The sequence below is a fragment of the Phocoena sinus genome, chromosome 11, assembly GCF_008692025.1.
Source record: "Phocoena sinus isolate mPhoSin1 chromosome 11, mPhoSin1.pri, whole genome shotgun sequence".
NCBI classification, from domain to species: Eukaryota; Metazoa; Chordata; class Mammalia; order Artiodactyla; family Phocoenidae; genus Phocoena; species Phocoena sinus.
In genome coordinates this window covers 82,037,018-82,055,605 of record NC_045773.1, presented here as the reverse complement: position 1 = coordinate 82,055,605, position 18,588 = coordinate 82,037,018, and the positions used below count along the sequence as shown (strand labels likewise).

Genomic DNA, 18,588 nt, shown 5'->3' with positions numbered 1-18,588 from the left:
GAAGCCCTACTTTAACTTTTAAAAGATATTTTCGAGCTCTGACCCTCAAGGAGAAGATAACTCTCCTGATGATAGAATTTTTTTTTCTTTCCTGTTATGAAAATTTCAGGCTTGAAACAATATGAATTATGACATAAAACCATGGTTAGTATGATATTTGTTTCAAAATTATCAATGATGAAACCAAAGTTTGTTCCGGTTTTTTAAAGGGTTTATTTTGTTCACAGACTATAAAAATACAGTTTGTGATGAGGTGGGCAAGAGAGGGAATATTTGTTTTCTTCTGCAGAATTTATTTTTGTAGTGATATATGATCCCCTGCACCACCCCCTCACCCCCATACATTGCAGAGAATAATCGTTGATTATTCTCTCCCATAGTAATAGACTGTAACTGAGCAGGACCCTATGGGGCCTCCCCAGGACAGACACCTCCCCCATATCCTCTGCTGTGGCTCCTCTCTGAAGTATAGATACATAGATAATAGTATCTGATGCATTCTTCCTGAGTTGTTTTACAGATGCTAAAATTACCACCAAATGGAAGAAATTAACTACTTGATGATCATGAGCCCCTAGACCTACAGGCTCCTAAGAACTGATAACGTTAACCGCCCTGTTACCACAACACCAACCAATCAGAGAAGTGTGCAGGAGCTTGACCACCGTCACCTGGCTTTTAAAAAATGCATTGCTGAAAACCTTTGGGGAGTTGGGGGTGTTTTGAGCACGGACCACGCGTTCTCCTTGCTTGGTCCTGCAATAAACCTTCCTCTGTTCCAGACTCCGACGTTTTGGTTGGTTTGGCCTCACTGTTCGTCCAGCTCACGAACTTGCGTTTTGTAACAATTCTGAATTTTTTATTACCTTAAACCCTTCAATACAAATATACGTTCATTGTTCAATTTAATATTCAAAATACTTCGACATTTATTTTTTCCACTGTATTTGATGACTTTTTAAATTGGGAAGACATGGTAATATATGTGGCCGTGTTTTAATTACGTGAATAAGCAAAGTGGAACGCCAGCTGTTTGTGCTAACAGTAAAGTGAGCTGGCCCGTTTTTTACATGAATAAAATAAATTTCGGCTTAAAAAATGAAAAAACAGTAAGCGCACAACGGGACGCCCCTCTCAGCCTCGGGGCTTGGAGAACGTTCAGCCAACGTTTGGGAGCTTGGCCGCCTCCTGTGAGGCGGGAGCAGAAGGCCATCGAGCCGCGGTCCTCCCGCAGTCCTAGAGCGACGCTAAAGTGAACCGCGGAGCGAGAGCCGGAGATCAGCAAAGAGCTAAGACGGGGCTTGACAGCGTTTGGCCCTTCCTGCCGGTCGTTGGAGCGGTGAGTGGTGACTGTGCCACAGCTTGGGGAGGAACTGCAGCCCGTGGGCTGGGGATTAACTGATTCCCTGAGGGTGGAAGTGCGGGGAAGCCTTACCCGACAGAGACGCCGTGTGGACTTGGGGCGGGGGCGGGCTAGAGGTGTCAATCCTGGGCCCTAGGAGGGGAATGATGCTGTGGATCTAGTTATTGGGGCACAACCTGCTGCTGCATATTTTTCATCCACTGAGCTCAATTTTAAATACCTATTAAAGGTAAACCTTGGTAACATTTGAGCAGAAACCTGAGGGAGGTTAAAAGATCTGTGTGGACTGTGGGGGTACGAATTTTCTAAGCAGGGGGGAACAGCAAGTGCAAAGGCCCTAAAGCGGGAGCTTTTTTAACATGTTCGAGGAATAGCAGGGAGACCAGAGTGGTTGGAGCGCAGTGAACAAGGGGGAAGTGTGTAGAAGATGATATCAGAAAGATTGGGGGGTGGGAGGAGGCCTGTAGAAAAAGTGGGCATTGTATTGTGTAAGGAATTTGGTCATTTCTTGGCGTGAAGAGTTGTCGGAAAATTTTAAGCAAAGGAAAAACAGCTGACATGTTTTAAAGCATCTACAGCTGGGAACTCATGATGCGAACAGACTGTAGGAAGGCAGGAAAAAAGCCGGTCCCAGTTTGAAGGCTGTCAGGCAGGGAGAATCCTCTCTTACTTGGGGAAAGTCAGCCTTTTTTTTTTTTTTTTTTTTTCTATTCTGGCCTTCAGCTGATTGGATGAAGCCCACTCACATTAATGAGAGCGATCTGCTTTCCTCAGTCGACTGATTTAAATGTTAATCTCATCCAAAAACGCCTTTACAGAAACACGAGAGTAATGTTTGGCCAAATATCTGGGTACTTGGTGGCCCAGTCAAGTTGTCACATAAAATTAACCATTTTTATTTTCTGTCTAAGAATCATTACTTTCACAGACTTTTTTTTTCAGTTTCATTAAGAGTTCCATTGCCCCTTGAACAATGCCGGGGTTAAGGGCTCCTACCCCCAGTGCAGTCGAAAATCTGAGTATAACTTTACAGTCAGTCCTCTGTATTCACAAGGCCACATCGCAGATTCAGCCAACTGCAGATTCAGCCTATTTATTGAAAAAAAAAATCCATGTATCAGTATAAGTGGACCTGCGCAGTTCAAACTTGTGTTGTTCAAGGGTCAACTGCAGCAGGATTGGCTTTTTGAATTATAAGTCCATTTTTGACAGAAAAATATCAGCTGGGAGTGCTACTCTAATACACATCCAGGAATATATAACAGCTGGGTGATATTTTTCAGCTAGCTGTTATATATTTGGAATTTGGAACCTAACTGGCCGCAGCCACTAACTGAGCCTCACGCATATTGGTTCAGAAGTGTGTGCCAGCAATTGGCAGACACTAGTCACTGATTTCTAGAGTCACTCAAGAGTTGTCAAAATCAAGAATGCTCTCTCTACACATACCAAGAGCCTGTTTCAAAGGACGATGGTGGAATTCTCTGAGTTCAGTTTTGACATGTTGGGTTTGAAAGGCTTTTGTAAAGTATCCAGAAACCAGATAGCCAGAAGGAAATATAGATCTGGCACTCTTGAGGTATCTGGGCTGAAAAATAAGGAAGTCATCAGCATAAAGATAGTAATTGAACTTACAGACATACCTGTCCTCTACATTACCCCCTCCTATCTTATGTCCTATTTCTCTCCTTCCTTTCAATGTCCTATTTTTTGAAAGTAATTTTTGCTTACTCTTGCCATTTTCTCATTCTCCTGTGGCAAGGTGACTGTCCTCCCTATCCCATGACCAGAATTGCCTTCACAGAGGTCACAGTGACCTCTTTTTTTTTTAATTAAGTGCATATGTCATTTCGTAGGTGAACGCACCTTCCTATAACATTTCACTCTCGAACACTGCCTCTTTATAATTCCAGTTATAAATCAGTCAGTTGCTATTCTTTTTCTGGGGGTGGGGGGATGTTCCAGTGCGGACCAGAAAACCTGCTAAACAAATTCTAAAAGAGCTGTACCACTATTTAGTTACTATTCTTTACAATTATTATCTCATTTACCTCAAAACATCTCTGTGAATTAGATATTACCTTCATTTTACAAATGAGTAAACAAACTCATTTTGTAGCTAGCTCTGTAAGTGACAGAGCTAGACTAGAACCCAGGCCTGTCTGAGACCCAGGTTCTTTCCATCACTCCACACTTACAGAAACAGATCCCCTTGGCCTTCTAGATACTACTGTCCTTGTTTCCCTACCTCTGCAGTTGTTCCTTCTTACTTCTCTTCCTTACATGTAGGTGTTTCCCAGGGTTCCAGCCCACTTAGCCTTTTCCCAGCCGTAACTAACAACTACCCTGAACATGTGAGGTTTTCCAGCAGTTCTGTGCTCAGACTTTTCTGTCTGAAAAACCCTTTCCCGATTTTCTTGCCTAACTTTCACTTGTCTTGTAAGAGTCAGAAGGACTCACCTCCAGAAAACCTTTTCTTTCTTTCTTTTTTTTTTTTTTTTTTTTTTGCTATTTAATTGCTTTATTAGCTTTACATTTTCCCATGCAAATGGGTGAAACTCTACTGTTGACAGAAACTTAGATTGGGTGCCCAGGCAACCTCCAGTGAGAAGCTGGTAACACAGAACCCACCTGACACATGGAAATTACATAAGGTTCACAGCAAACGGATCAGTAAAGGCATATCAGGAAAATGTAAGGAGAAGGAGAATGAAAATGGGAATCACAGTATTAATCTCGTGGAAAATGGCAGGAGTCAAGGCATAAGGCAAAATTCATCATGATGGTCATGGTGATTAGAGAGCTCCCCCATAAGGATACGCAGACAGTTCCTCAACTGCAGCTCCCTAAGTTTTCTCCTGATTTCTCTCATCTCCTCCATGAACATTTCCATATCATCTCCATCTCCACCCATCCCATCGTTGACCTGCCTCTTGGGTATGGCCCATGGAAAATTAGGGGCAAGTCGGCGAGCCTGTCCCTGTCTATTATTTCCTGCTGGCTGGTGGCCTTCGCCCCCTCCCAAAGGGCGGTCTTGCTCTGCATTCTGCACAGGCTGCTCCACTTCTCCGTTTTCCTGGACCTATCCTCGCTGCCGCCTGCTCTTGATTCTTGCCACGAGTGCGCCTCCTAGACGCTTAGTCCCGCAGACCTGCAAGGGGCCGGGGTGGGGACAGGGGGCTTCAGAAAGCCTTTTCTGACCTGCTGATTCACTTGAGATTTCTTACGGAGCAGAGAGCTGTAAAGGCCAAGGAGTTCTTTTATCTCTGTGTCTCAGCAACTAAGCGAGTCTGGCACATTGTAGACAATCTGTAAATGAGATGAGTTATGAATATCCGTATATTCTTTTAGTTAATTCTGAAACTGCTTTAATTAATGAACCTACAAGCAGTTTTACTCATTTTGTGTCTTTTTTCCCCTCTCAACATTTGGAGAATTTTCAAATCTACTGAAAATTTGAAAGAGTAGTACAATTAATACAATATACCCCTCATATAGCAGCAGCTGTGAACTTCCTGCTACATTTGTGTTCTCTCTCTCTCTCCACACACCGTCCCCCATAATCCCCCCTCCCCAAAACATTTGAAAATAAGTTTTAGTACCATCTCCTGAGAATAAGGATATTCTCTTACGTGACCACCTGAGAAAACTCTTAAGATCTACACACTTTTTCTGTAAAGGGCCAGATAGTAAATGCTTTGAGCTTTGCAGGTGATACGATCTCTATGGCAACTACAGTTGACCCTTGAACAGAAGGGTTTGAACTGCATGGGTCCACTTATGTGCGGATTTTTTCAATAAATATATCAATAGTATCAATACCTGTGTTTTCATTTTACAGATCTTTAAGTGTGGGGAATTGTGTTTGATTAAAGATCACAATATGTGGAGTCAAAAGAACTAGAGTTTGAATCTTGATCCTATCCAAGCTGTTTCAGCTTCCTACCCTTGGTCATCTACCAGTTCCTTTGTGTTTGAGGCAGAAATAGTAAGTAGTATACGGATTTTTGACTACACAGGGGTCAGTGCGCCATTGTTCAAGTACTCAGTCCTGCAGTGTATTGTGAAAGCAGATGTAAACACTATCTAAACAAATGGGTTTGGCTGTATTCCAGTAAAGTTTTATGTACAAAAACAGCCTTTGGGCCCTATTTGGTCTGCTGGGCCATAGTTTGTGTGTGTGTGTGTATATATATATATATATATATATATATATATATATATATATATATGATTCAGATTTCTGAATTCTTCAAAACATATTTGTATCTTTTTTTTAACTTAAGAGCAAATTTCACACATTGCATTTTGCTGTATCTCTTTAATCTAGAAAAATACCTTCCCCACACCTTCTTTTTATTTTCACGACATTGATTGTTTGGAAGAGTACATGCCTATTGTAGAGAAGCTGCATTCTGGACATTCTGGATTTATCTGAAAGTTTCCTCATTGTTAGATTCATGTTAAACACTTTTAGTAAAAATGCCACCTAAGTGATAAGGCACAAGCTCAGTTGTCTTGCTGTTGGTGTTACTAGGTTTCATTTGATTAAGTTTGTGACTGCCAGATAGCTCCATTCTTCCCCTTGTAATTCATAAGCAATCAGTATGGTGATTCTCTGAGACTATGAGCTTGTCCTTTCCCCCTACTCCTTTCACCCAATGATTTCACCCATTTGTGGTCCTTGATTGAAACAGTTATTTCCTCAAGGGCTACAAAATGGTGATTTTTTCAAATCTGTTATTCCTGCTATGTTAGCTGGCAGTCTTCTGTAAAACAGAGTCTTCTCATTTTGTATGGTTGTTTCAGAGAGAAAAGAAAAAGGATAGTAATTATTGGAAATGTATAAACCCAACAAAGGGGTGTTGCTATTGTTGTTATTATCATTACTACTACTATACTATTACTGTTTCTGTGATTCTTGTTATTACATTTTCAGGGGTATCCCTGAGGAGGCAGTCAAAAGAAAGTTCTCTAGAACAGAGAGAGCAGTCTGAAGCTGGGGATGGCAACAGCATTGGTAACCACTCCTTCCCCGGCTCCTCTGAATCTGAAGAAGGAGGGACTTCACTTAGTGAAGGAGGATCACCGCTCTCCTCGGGAACAGGGGGCCAAGCTGCAAGGAAACGGCGCAGGCCTTGGGCAGGAGCCACTGTGCAACCAGTTCAGGCAGTTGCGCTATGAAGAGACCACAGGACCTCGAGAAGCGCTGAGCCGGCTCCGGGAGCTCTGCCGACAGTGGCTGCGGCCCGACGCCCACACCAAGGAGCAGATCCTGGAGCTGCTGGTGCTGGAGCAGCTCCTGACCATCCTGCCTGAGGAGCTGCAGGCCCGGGTGCGGGAGCATCACCCAGAGAGTGGGGAAGATGTGGTTGTTGTACTGGAGGATTTGCAGCCAGAACTGAGAGGAACAGAACAACAGGTGGTAAGGGTCAGATACGCTCTTTTGTAGGAAAGCAGGAATTGAGACCTCTGGCCAGAGTGGTGGCCATGAGCTCACCAGTGGGAGAATCGCTAAGCTTTGGTTCAGTTTCTTTTCAGTCTGGCTGTTCATTGCTGAAGGTCTTATCTCAGCCTTACCTGTCTCTGGTGGGAGGAAACTGAATGTGCTCCAGCTTCTCCAGCCTCTTTTCTTTGCCCTTCTGTGGTTTCTCTTTGCTCTCTTTTCTAACATAGAAGTGTTTTTCTGAACAGCAGTTTCCTCCTAAACCCACGTGTACCTAATCATCCCTAGGACCCAAACCAGGCAAAGAAACAGAAAATGCTTATGGAGGAGACGGCCCCTCTGAAAGGAGTGCTGAAGCAGCAGGTCCAGCCTGAGGGTGAAATTCCCAAGCCCAAGAGACAGAAGGGTAAGAAGTAGATTGCATCTTCCTGCATGTGAGATGTGGTGGGCTTCATGGTCCCCCCCGCACCCGAGGCCCTGCTCAGCACACTTGGCATTTTGCGTCTTGTTCTTGTTTTGAGTCAGGTTTACTGAGGTGTAAATTACATGCAGTAAAATTCACTCTTTGTAAGTGTACAGGCCAATGACTTTTCACAAACATGAAATAATTGTACTTGTCTAATGATCACCACAATCAAGATATAAAAGTTTCCATCACCCCAGACATTTCCTTTTCCCCTAATCCTTGTTTCTGTTTTTGGATGTTTCTAGTTTGGGTGGGTTTTTTTTTTGTTTTTTTTTTTTTTTTTGCGGTACGTGGGCCTCTCACTATTGTGGCCTCTCCTGTTGCTGGATGGAGCACAGGCTCCGGACACGCAGGCTCAGCGGCCATGGCTCACGGGCCCAGCCGCTCCGCGGCATGTGGGAACTTCCTGGACCAGGGCACGAACCTGTGTCCCCTGCATCGGCAGGCGGACTCTCAACCACTGCACCACCAGGGAAGCCCTGGGGTTTTTTTTTGTTCAGTTAAAACTGAATGTTTCTCCTGTGTAGATGTTCACCTTCCTCTTCTCTCCATTACTGTAGGGGTGAATTAAAAAAGGAGTGCTAGTTTCTTACCCAAGGCAAAGAATTCCAGCCACATGATTCATTACTCATTTTTTCTTACCACATTCAAATTATTGTAAACGACTACTGTCTTTTACTTCTAAATGTTACCTGAATTATTTTATTTTGCTCTACCATAGAAATAGAAATTTCTCTTTCTAATTTGTATCCCTTTCATTTTCTCCTCTTTCCAGTCTGATACAAGCCCTGCTTCTCTTTTTGTTTTACTGTCTGTCATTTTAGTGCTTCCACTGAAGTTAAATTACCTCCTGTTCATTCTCTGTCATTTAAACACATTCATTAACGTTGCTCTCCTCGTTAAAGCCCTTCAGTGAGCTAAGTAGTGTTATTCTTTCAATTTTTTTTGATGTTTGAAAAATTCCATAATAAAAAGTAAAACATAAAAACCAACCCACCACCTTCAGTGACTCCCAATAGCCTTTAACAAAGGCCTCACACGGCATGTTCTGGCATTTGCAGACCTTGCAGCCCCATGTCCACTAGCATCACCAGCTTGCTCCGATTTGCTTGAGACTTTTAGCTCCAGCTGTTGCATGTGCTGGGAAACCCCTCAGTCCCAGACACATTGGGCTAATTAATCGCCCTTTGTCCCACCTGATCACACTGTGTGTTCCCCTCATGTTGAGTTGCATTCCATTTCCCATTTGCTCCTCTTCTGTCTGGAATACTTTTTCCTCACTCTCCCTGGCTAATTCCTCCTCATCCTTCAGGACCTAGCTTAGATATCACTTTCTTTGTCCTTCCCTAATTTTTCCAAGTCTGGATCAGTTTCCCCACCTCTGCTGCTAGAGCTCCAAGTTTTCTCGTACCACGGAACTGATCGTATTATATTAGAGTTGCTGGTTTACTTCTCTTTTTCTCCCACCAGACCAAAAGGGCATGGGCTTTGTTTTGTTTCCTGAGTCTGCTACTGTCCCTGGACTAAAGTAGACCTTCAGTAAATGTCTGTTTGATGAATGGCTGATTTCAATTCTGAAGGCTCCTTTTACCTACTACCTACTCCCCCTGCTCAATTTCTGAGTCTGCTTCAAAAGTCCTCTTCTTCTGGAAGCTTTCTGAGTAAAGTCACTGAAAGAGAGAGGCCTACCTTTTCTAAACAGCATTGCAGAAATGAATTTATGCCGTGTAATCAGTGATGGGTGTTTAAGTATGAAAAGTAGATTTAGCAATAGTAGATTCTTGAAACTGTTCCTTACCCTCTAGATCTGTTGAAAATGGTATTTTATATTCTTCTTTTATTTATTTATTTACTTTTGGCTGCGTTGGGTCTTCGTTGCTGCATGCGGGCTTTCTCTAGTTGTGGCGGGGGGGGCTACTCTTCGTTACGGTGCACGGGCTTCTCATCGCGGTGGCTTCTCTTGTTGCGGAGCACGGGCTCTAGGTGCGCGGGCTTCAGTAGTTGTGGCGTGCAGGCTCAGTAGTTGTGGCTCGTGGGCTCTAGAGCGCAGGCTCAGTAGTTGTGGTGCACGGGCTTAGTTGCTCCATGGCATGTGGGATCTTCCCGGACCAGGGCTCGAACCCATGTCCCCTGCATTGGCAGGCAGATTCTTAACCACTGCACCACTAGGGAAGCCCCATTATTTTATATTCAAGTTCAGGTTGTTTTTCAGTTTTGGAGGCCCCTGCCTCCCCTTTTAGTTGCGTATGTCATTATAAAATCACTGGAAAAGAACCTCTCTTGTTCTCATCCCTTAACTCTCACTCCCTCCCCCATGGAGCCTACTTCATCCTCTTGCAAAAGGCCTTTACACATAGTACATGTTTTTAATCTTCCCTCTCCCACATGTGCTTTTACTTTCCCTGATGTCTCCTTCCCACACCCTTCACTTTCTCATCTACTCTCACTCATTAAATGATCTGCTGCCTTTATCTTGCTTACACGAGGTAACCCTCATTTGCTTGTTATGAGTGCTGCTTAGATGCTCCCTCTTCTATTTTCTCCATCCATCTCCCCTTTTACTCTCTCATTCTGACTTTGCATCCCCTTTCAGGCTCCTGGACTTAAAAGACTTATCCTATCTACTGTTCCCTCTCACCCTCTTCCCTGTGTGTCTGAGCTAAGGTTTTATTCAGCACACATTGTTATAATTTGCTTATATGTCTTATGTTCCAGACATATAAGCAAATTATTACAGCACTGAGACATAATAGCTCCATTGAACCACACAGGAAAGCAGTTACTGCCGTCCAAGGAGATCAGGAAAGGCTAAGACATTTTTGTGGACTTCATATTACCCTCAAGGCCTTGTGGCCCAGTGTTTTTGATTTATTGGTGAGGAGACTGAGCCCAGAGGAATTACCTAAGATTACACAGTTAATCATGATAAAATTGGCACCACGTCTGCGTGTCTTCATTTCCAGTTTATTTCTTCATTTCTGGTGGTAGCCCTTTCTTATTGGCCCCAGGGTACTCAGTTGACCTAGCTTTCTAATTTTCCACATGAGGCCATTATCAGGAACATACAGCCATGCCCTTTATGACAGTTTGCTTGCTTGCTAACTTCTGTTTGTGTGTATGTATGTATAGATGTGCGTATCACATGATAAACCTCAAACCATTTAAAATAAGTTGCCTCTCACCATAATCCCCCAAAGGCAGCCACTGTTAAACAGTTTCTTATGTATCATTCCATGTATGTTCTATGCAAACACCAGCACCCACAACATTTCCACTTTGCACACATGGCTTGATTCAATTTTTTTCCCTCCTAATTGTAGATTCCTTTCCCTAAGCACCAAAAAACAAGTAACTGGTGGTATATATTTAATGTTTCAGGTGAGGAGACAAGGATTGAGAATGGGAAGCTGGTTGTGGAGACAGACTCCTGTGGAGGAGTGGAATCATCTGGGAAAATATCTGAACCCAAAGAGGCTTATTATGAGGACTCTAACTTGGATAGGCATCAGGCCAAGGCCAAGGAGAAGACTGACTATAAATGCTCAGAATGTGGGGAGGGGTTCATCCAGCACTCAGACCTGATTAAGCATGAAGGTTCACACAGGGGAGAAAAGCTCTGTGAATCTGAAGTGTGTCAGAGTTCTAGTCTTACTGGACATCAGAAAATCCACTCTAGAGAGAAGGGTCATCAGTGTCATGAGTGTGGGAAAACCTTTCAGAGAAGTTCACACCTTGTCAGACATCAGAAAATCCATCTTGGCGAGAAGCCTTATCAGTGTAAGGAGTGTGGAAAAGTCTTTAGCCAGAATGCAGGCCTTTTGGAACATCTCAGAATCCATACTGGAGAGAAACCTTACCTGTGTATCCACTGTGGAAAGAACTTTCGGCGCAGCTCTCACCTTAATCGACACCAGAGAATTCACAGTCAGGAGGAGCCCTGTGAGTGCAAGGAGTGTGGGAAAACCTTTAGTCAGGCCCTACTCCTCACCCACCGTCAGAGAATCCACAGCCACTCCAAAAGCCATCAGTGTAACGAGTGTGGGAAAGCCTTCAGTTTGACCTCAGACCTTATTCGACACCACAGGATTCACACTGGAGAAAAACCTTTCAAGTGTACCATATGCCAGAAAGCCTTCCGACTAAACTCACACCTTACTCAGCACGTGAGAATCCACAACGAGGAAAAACCATACGAGTGTAATGAATGTGGAGAAGCCTTCAGACAGAGGTCAGGTCTTTTTCAACATCAGAGATATCACCACAAAGACAAACTGGCTTGATGAGGTGTCCTCTCCTTACGGACCATCAGAGACAGTACATTAACAAGCAAGCCGGCACTTTAGGAAAGGCGCTCTAGCCAACCCTGGCAGAGAACTCTTGGGGACCAAGTTGGAGGCTATCTGCCTCCTCTCTCTTTCCTTCGTTTTCCTTGTTGTCAGCTTTGGGCCACAGTAATTTGACCCTAGACCCTGGGGGATCAAAGGTAAATAGCATTATTTACTGCAGGACTTCTCAGAGCCTTTAGCATGCTAAGTGCATAGCTATGCATCTCCAAGTAGTAGAGAGCCTCATGATTGAGTGAGGGCTTTAAGTCAGCAATGAATCAAGTGTCCACAGATTTACAGGCTTAAACAGAAAAAGAGCAGGTTGATATTTTTGCATATGCTACAGCAACAGACTCCTATACAATAAAACCAATGATGTTTGGAAATATATCACACTCAAAAGGTATCTTAAAGCACAGGTTAATGGTAAACATTTTTGCCCACTGGTTTTATTACCCTGCCTGCCCCTAGCATTATCCTCTTCTTCCCTACCCCCAATCAGCATTTTGGAAAGCAAAGATGATCTAATTTTACCATTTCGCAGCCCCATCCCTGCCATAATACCTCATTGATTCAAGTTAGAGAGTAAGGTTTTATTTAGACTATGGAAGAGATTTCATAAGCCATTTGAATGAACTGGGCTGAATTAATCCAAGTAGCAACTGTCTTACTTCATAACTCCAGTGTCAGTATAGTGGCTGCTGCATAGAAACTTCAAAAAATGGGGAAAGAAATTGGACTTTTTTCCTTTAATACTGAGGACAGAATTTTAAAATCCTGCTTGTTCTGGAATTTTGAAAGTCAAATCAGAAAAACAGCTTGGGAAGGAAAAAAAAAGAAAAAAACAGCTTGGAAGAGATCATGATCTTCATGTTGTGAATGCCAAAATGTCATGGTAATGATGAAGAATATTAAGCTTAGGGAAGTCCACTTCTGAATATATCACCAGGATGATAAACATCACTTGCTGATTGGTGGTAGCTGCTTGGGGTACTTCTCACTCTGTCACGTGAGTGGGAAGACTGGTGAGTCCTCATGTTTTGCTGAGGTTTTTGTTCAGCTGAGTATAGTTTAAAAACAACAAAAAAAAGTGGGAATGATGTAATAAAGGTTTGTTTTGCTCTTAAGTAGAAAAGGCAGAGACAGCAGTCCAGCACTGGTACGGTGGTTTCATGACATCACTAGGGAACCCAGCTTCTGCCTTTCATGCCATCATTCCTTAAGGTCATCATCCTTGATGGCTGCTGAAGCTCCAGCCATCACATGCAAAATGTGGACAAAAGGCAGAAGGACAAAAGAGACTCCTCCTGGTCAGTCAGCTCCCTTTAAGCAGCCTTCCTGTAAATCACTTCAGTGGTTGTATCATACGCCAAATCTTAGAAAAGGGAAGCTGGAAAGTGTGTCTTATTCTGGGTTGCAGAATGCCCAGCTGAAAATCAGTCTTCTGTCACTAAGAGTAAAGGGGAGAGCGAAGGCTGAAATAGACACTTGGGGGCCTTTTATATAGATATATTTTTTATTATTATTTTTGGCTGCGTGGGGTCTTCCATTGCTGCACGCGGGCTTTCTCTAGTTGAGGAGAGAGGGCTACTCTTTGTTGTGGTGGTGAGCTTCTCATTGTGGTGGCTTCTCTTGCTGCGGAACATGGGCTCTAGGCGTGCGCATAGTTGCTCCACGGCATGTGGGATCTTCCTGGACCAGGGATCAAACCAGGGTCCCCTGCATTGACAGGCAGATTCTTAACCACTGCGCCACCGGGGAGGTGCCTGGCACTTAGGAGTCTTTGGCCCGCTTCCCACTCGGATCTGAGTGGATGCAAGCTGAGCAGAGCAACAGTTAATACCATTATCTGGAGGAGGACCAAATCAGCAGGAGAAGCAGCTGTAATTTTTTGAGAAATTAAAGAATTTCATGGAAAGTCAGTCATGTTCCATTGCTTAGGAAACCATAAAGGTATGTGTCTTTATTCTGCCTTTATGAGTAAAATTAAGTTGATAACAGGGATTTTTCCAAGAGTTTTAAGGGGTGTGCTGAGGTTTGTACCTAAACATTTAGCTCCATGTCATAGTTTAAATCTATTTGATTCTGTTCAGTTTAAGGAAAGAACATGGAATATCTTTATTATTCTCATTAAAAAGCAAAGATAATTAAAAGATTCAAAGTATGAACAATTGATATATACCTTAAATATATGGAAAATTTATTCTGGCTTTCTCTTTTCATGATGATTCCATAGTATAGGTATTATAAGCATTCTAAGTTCATTGACACCTTAACCTAATTCTTCCTTACAGTTCCACAGGAACTGGTGTTCTCATCTGTACCCTGGGGCAGATCCATAACCACCTGGGCAAAATTTTGGATACAGATATATTTAAATAACGTGTTTTCCTTATTTATTCCTGAAAACTATAGAAACATTGAACAAAGGGCAAATGTTATAACAGATCTTGACTGGGGTTTTGCTTGCAATGTAAGACATCCTAGACACCCTAAAAGGCAGTTAAAAATCTTTTAAGAGAGCAGAAGTCCAGGAAGACTAACTGTATTGCAGCAGTATCTTCTACTGGTCAGCCATTTCTGTTTGGGTCTGCTTTTTTTTTTTTAATTAATTAATTACTTATTGGCTGCGTTGGTCTTCGTTGCTGCGCGTGGGCTTTCTCTAGTTGTGGCGAGCGGGGGCTACTCTTTGTTGCCCTTGCGGTGTGCAGGCTTCTCATTGCGGTGGCTTCTCTGGTTGCAGAGCATGGGCTCTAGGCACATGGGCTTCAGTAGTTGTGGCATGTGGTCTCAGTAGTTGTGGCTCACAGGCTCTAGAGCGCAGGCTCAGCAGTTGTGGAGTACGGGCTTAGTTGCTCTGCGGCATGTGGGATCTTCCGGGTCCCCTGCATTGGCAGGCAGGTTCTTAACCACTGCGCCACCAGGGAAGTCCCTGGGTCTGCTTTTTAAAGAGTTTTTAAAGAATAGGTTTACTGTCAAAATTGAAAGTCTTTTCACATGTTAATTGGGTGGTAAGTAACATGTTAATTCTGATTTTGAACTGCCATGTTCACCTTGGCTGAATTATTCTATTAGATTCTCCTTTTACTCTTAAACAGCAGTGCCCTTAAAAATTAAATAAGGGAGCTGTATATCAAAATTTAAATGCACATGCCCTTTGACAAATAAATTTCAGTGTGTAGTATTTACCCTAGAAATATACTTATAAAACCATGTAAAGATATTCAATGGTGTTCTCTACTTAACAAAGAAAAAATATAGTAGGAATAGTTAAGTAAATTAACCCATACAATGGAATACTAATTAGCTGTTAAAAGATAAAGTGGTATGGAAAGATCTCCAAGCTTTCTTAACTGAAAAAGATAAGGTGCAAAATTATATTGTGATGCCAGAGGTGGTTTAAAATACATACTTATTAAACAGATGTTTAATGAGTGCTACTGTGTGGCTGTTAGCGTCCTGGGAAGATATACACAAAATATTAACAATGGTTAACTGGGGAGTGGGATACTTTTCATTTTATTGTTTCTATGCACCTTGTGTTTTAATTGTACATATATGATCTGTATGTTTAAGTTTTTAAAATTTGTGCTGCTTGCTGTATTGTAATCTTTATTAATCTGTTCCCCCAGCAGCCTGTGAGGACTCTAAAGACAGAAACTCAGTTTTGTCTTCATCATCGAGTTGGTTTTTAATTGAAATGATTGCAAAAATGAGGGGCAGGCTGGGAACATCCCCATGGCCTGGTGGGGACTCAGCAACTGAGCAGGGCGGGCGGGGTCTGCGGGGGTCCGCCAGGCGCACCAGTGAGACGTGCGGCCGCATTCCTAGAGAGGCATGGAGCCGGCCGGGCTGAGGTTCGGCTGCTCGCGCGGCAGGAGGGGAAATCTGACCCCGGGTCCCGACGGCCGGAAGCGGCAGACGCTCGGGCCCTGCGGGGACAGGCGACTGGCTCATCCCGACTCTGGAGAGCCGGGCCTCCGCCCTCCGGTGGGGCTTTTCACTGGGTCGGCCATGTCTTCGTTGTGCATGTTCCTTGAACTTTTGGTCCGTTAACCAGCAATTAGACACTCACTCACCGAGTGCCCGCTATATGCCAAGGCTAGGAGCTAGGGGGCAACCGCAGTAAGATGCGTTCTGGGCCCGTCGCAGGTCCCGGCTACCGACATCCCAGTACATCTACGTGCCTCCGGCAAGACGTCTGCCAGTATTTGTTGAATACCAGGTAAGCCTGGGCTCGCTGAGGTCATGCAAAGATAAACCCCTGTCCTCAAGGGGCAGGGGTGGTGGTGGTGGTGCGGGGTGTGATCCGTAATGCGGGTTGGAGAGGGAAATGGGTTGGTGAGGCAGGTTTGGGCTCACTTTTCCATGGGAACACCCTCCACCTGAGTGGCTCAGAGGACAGAAGACTGTACATTAGGTTTGGGGGTGGCATTTGCACGGAGCCTTGGGAATATACCGTTAGAAGACTGGTCGTGGCCATAAAGTACAAGGTTGCTGGAACAAATCTGAGTATCAGCGGGCAGTGTTACGAGGCATTTGGGAAGACGATGGCTTTCTTGGAGGTAGGGTCTATGTGTTTTATTATGGGGTTAGCGTTATGCTTGGAAAATGACGTGCTTGATAAATGTTTATCGAGTGACAAACACACAAGTCAAACTCAGTTAAGATCAGATCCTGGGGAGTTTGAACTTAGTTCAACCTGCTTTTTGGTGGGACAGGTGTGTCGAATATGCTTCGAATTGTGCTTTAGGAAATATCGATCCAGTGATGATGGAGTGTGTGGTGCGGCAGGAATACCACACAGAAAATTATTGTAATAGTGAATGTAAATCGTAAAGCAGGAGTAAAAAGGAAGGAGTGGCTGCAAGAGGCGTGTGGAGGAAGAATTGACTGGACCCAGGGTGATTATATATAATATATGTAAGCTGGTTTTGAGCCTGAATGCATGGAAGGTGGTGGTGATGCCAGTAGAAACTGAAAAATACAGAGTGCATGCAGCTTTGAGGGGACTCTGATTTCAGTTTGGGATGTGTCGAAATTACAGTGCAGGAGAGGCCCAAGATGTGGGTTTGGAATACGAAAGGCAAGTCAGAGCCAGACTGAGATTTAAGTGTTCTTAGAATAGAGACATATTGAATTTTGATTGAGATCACAAAAGGAACAGGTGAGAAGAGAAACAGAAGTTGAATTATTTCTACTGTTTGTTATCTATTGTTACATAAAAAAATAAAGCCCCAAACTTAGTGGCTTAAAACAACCTCAGCTTATTCTTATGATTCTATGGGTTGACTGGGCAGTATTACTGGAGTTACTCATGTGGCTGCTGGTCAGTCAGCTGGGGACTAGGCCCAGCTGGGGACTAGGCCCAGCTGGGGCTCCGTGGTTCTCTTCCACGTGACCTCTGCATGGCTAGCTTGGGCTTTCTCACAGCATGGAAGTCTCATGGCTGTGTGTCTGGCACTACAAGAGCACTTCCTCTTACATTGTCATTTCTGCCATATTCTATTGGTTAAAACAAGTCACAGGTCAGCACAGACTCAAGGGAAGGAAAAGTACACTCCACCTCATGATGAGAAAAGTGACAAAATCTCATCATAACAGGTTTTAGGGGATGGAGGCTTTGGAAACAGTCTACCTCACCTACATTTAAGGTGGAGTATTCTGTGAGAAATATGCAGAGATGAACTTTAAGAGTATATTAATCTGTCCATAAAGGCAGCCATCTGGCTCCTCCATGGATCAAATTATCCCTTCCCTCCATCTAAAGTATAAGCTGCTCAAGCATTCTTATTGTTAACCCTTCTTCCCTGGTGTCCCTTACCTTACATCCCTTGCCTCTGGGCTCAACTCCCTTAGGATTCAAGGTAGACTTCTGATTAATTTCACTGATAATATTGATAAGCAGGCTCAGTTTTTGAGCATCACTTAGAGTGGGGACAAAAATATAAGTATGTTACATAGAGTTTTGAAGCTCTTATAATTTTTATGTTACTGATCAATTCTTATGCTTCAGATGTACATTTGGAAAAACATTTCTGGAGCATAGACCTCAGATAAGTGAACTTTTTTCTAGCCTTTAAGGTCAACATGGATGAAGCTTCGCCAGGCCCCGCTCCTGAGAATGGAGACAGCCTTGTGAAAGTGAAGGAGGAAGATCCCACATGGGAGCAGATGTGCAGCTCACAGGACAGCAGCTCCCACACTCTGGAGCTTTGCCGCCTGCGCTTCCGGCGGTTCTGCTACCAGGAGGTAACCGGGCCCCGGGAGGCTCTGGCCCAGCTCCAAGAACTTTGCCATCAATGGCTGCGGCCGGAGACCCACACCAAGGAGCAGATCCTGGAGCTGCTGGTGCTGGAGCAGTTCCTGACCATCCTGCCCCAGGAGCTCCAGGCCTGGGTGCAGGTGTATCCTCTGGAGAGCGGCGAAGATGCAGTGACAGTGCTGGAGAATCTAGAGAAAGACACAGGAGATTCAGGACAGCAGGTAGGAAGAGAATGTGCATGGTGGCCTGGGAGATGTAATGGCGAACATTTGTCTGTTAAGTTTTAACTTTTTACTTTGAAGTAATTTACAACTTACAGAAGTTTTGGGAGAGTAGTACAGAGAACTACTGTGTACTCTTCACCCAGATTCACCAGTTGTTAACATTTGTTACAGGATGTGCCCCTCTCGTGTGCGAGCACGTGCTCCCTCTCTGTCTCTGTATATGTACATATATGTGTACACACACACACACAGGCTCACACATTTTTTTTCTTGAACCATTTGAGATTGGAGTTAGTTGGAGATACCATACCCCTTTATCTCTAAACACTTCGGTGTGTATTTCTGAAGAAGAAAGATATTCTCTTGTATAACCAGAATACATACTATCAAGTTTTGGGAAATTAAAATTTTTATGATACTATCACCTCAACAGTAGTCCTTGTTTAGATACATCCATGATAGCCCAGTAGGATTCTTTATGACAGTTTTGCCCCAATCC

At 43.7% G+C, this 18,588-nt stretch overlaps 3 protein-coding genes and 1 non-coding gene across 5 annotated transcripts in view; 2 read left to right on the top strand and 2 right to left on the bottom strand.

Moving 5' to 3' along the window:
* Positions 1-1,200: 1,200 nt before the first annotated feature.
* Positions 1,201-13,178, top strand: ZSCAN26 (zinc finger and SCAN domain containing 26). 2 transcript variants are annotated; one of them, XM_032649273.1, is made up of 5 exons: positions 1,201-1,339; positions 5,205-5,351; positions 6,303-6,788; positions 7,098-7,215; positions 10,654-13,178. In XM_032649273.1, exons 3-5 carry the CDS (start codon positions 6,369-6,371, stop codon positions 11,553-11,555), a joined length of 1,440 nt encoding a protein of 479 aa, XP_032505164.1. In that variant the 5' UTR covers positions 1,201-1,339; positions 5,205-5,351; positions 6,303-6,368; the 3' UTR covers positions 11,556-13,178. The 2 variants fall into 2 exon arrangements, with proteins under 2 accessions (XP_032505164.1, XP_032505165.1); XM_032649274.1 differs by lacking the exon at positions 5,205-5,351 and having other exon boundaries at positions 1,219-1,339; positions 10,654-12,428.
* On the bottom strand, positions 3,316-3,377 carry LOC116762957. The gene has a single exon (XR_004352383.1). It is a non-coding gene; the product is annotated as a U7 small nuclear RNA (small nuclear RNA).
* On the bottom strand, positions 4,119-5,197 carry LOC116762188 (protein BEX3-like). The gene is made up of 2 exons (XM_032648931.1): positions 5,186-5,197; positions 4,119-4,445 (listed from the first exon to the last, which is right to left on the bottom strand). Exons 1-2 carry the CDS (start codon positions 5,195-5,197, stop codon positions 4,119-4,121), a joined length of 339 nt encoding a protein of 112 aa, XP_032504822.1.
* PGBD1 (piggyBac transposable element derived 1) overlaps positions 12,487-18,588 on the top strand; it is an 18,720-nt gene continuing 12,618 nt past the window's right edge. The window contains exons 1-3 of the mRNA XM_032649250.1: positions 12,487-12,625; positions 15,233-15,825; positions 17,677-18,086. Of these exons, the coding sequence (XP_032505141.1) occupies positions 17,691-18,086 (396 nt within the window). The 5' untranslated portion in view covers positions 12,487-12,625; positions 15,233-15,825; positions 17,677-17,690. The remainder of the gene's footprint in view (positions 12,626-15,232; positions 15,826-17,676; positions 18,087-18,588) is intronic.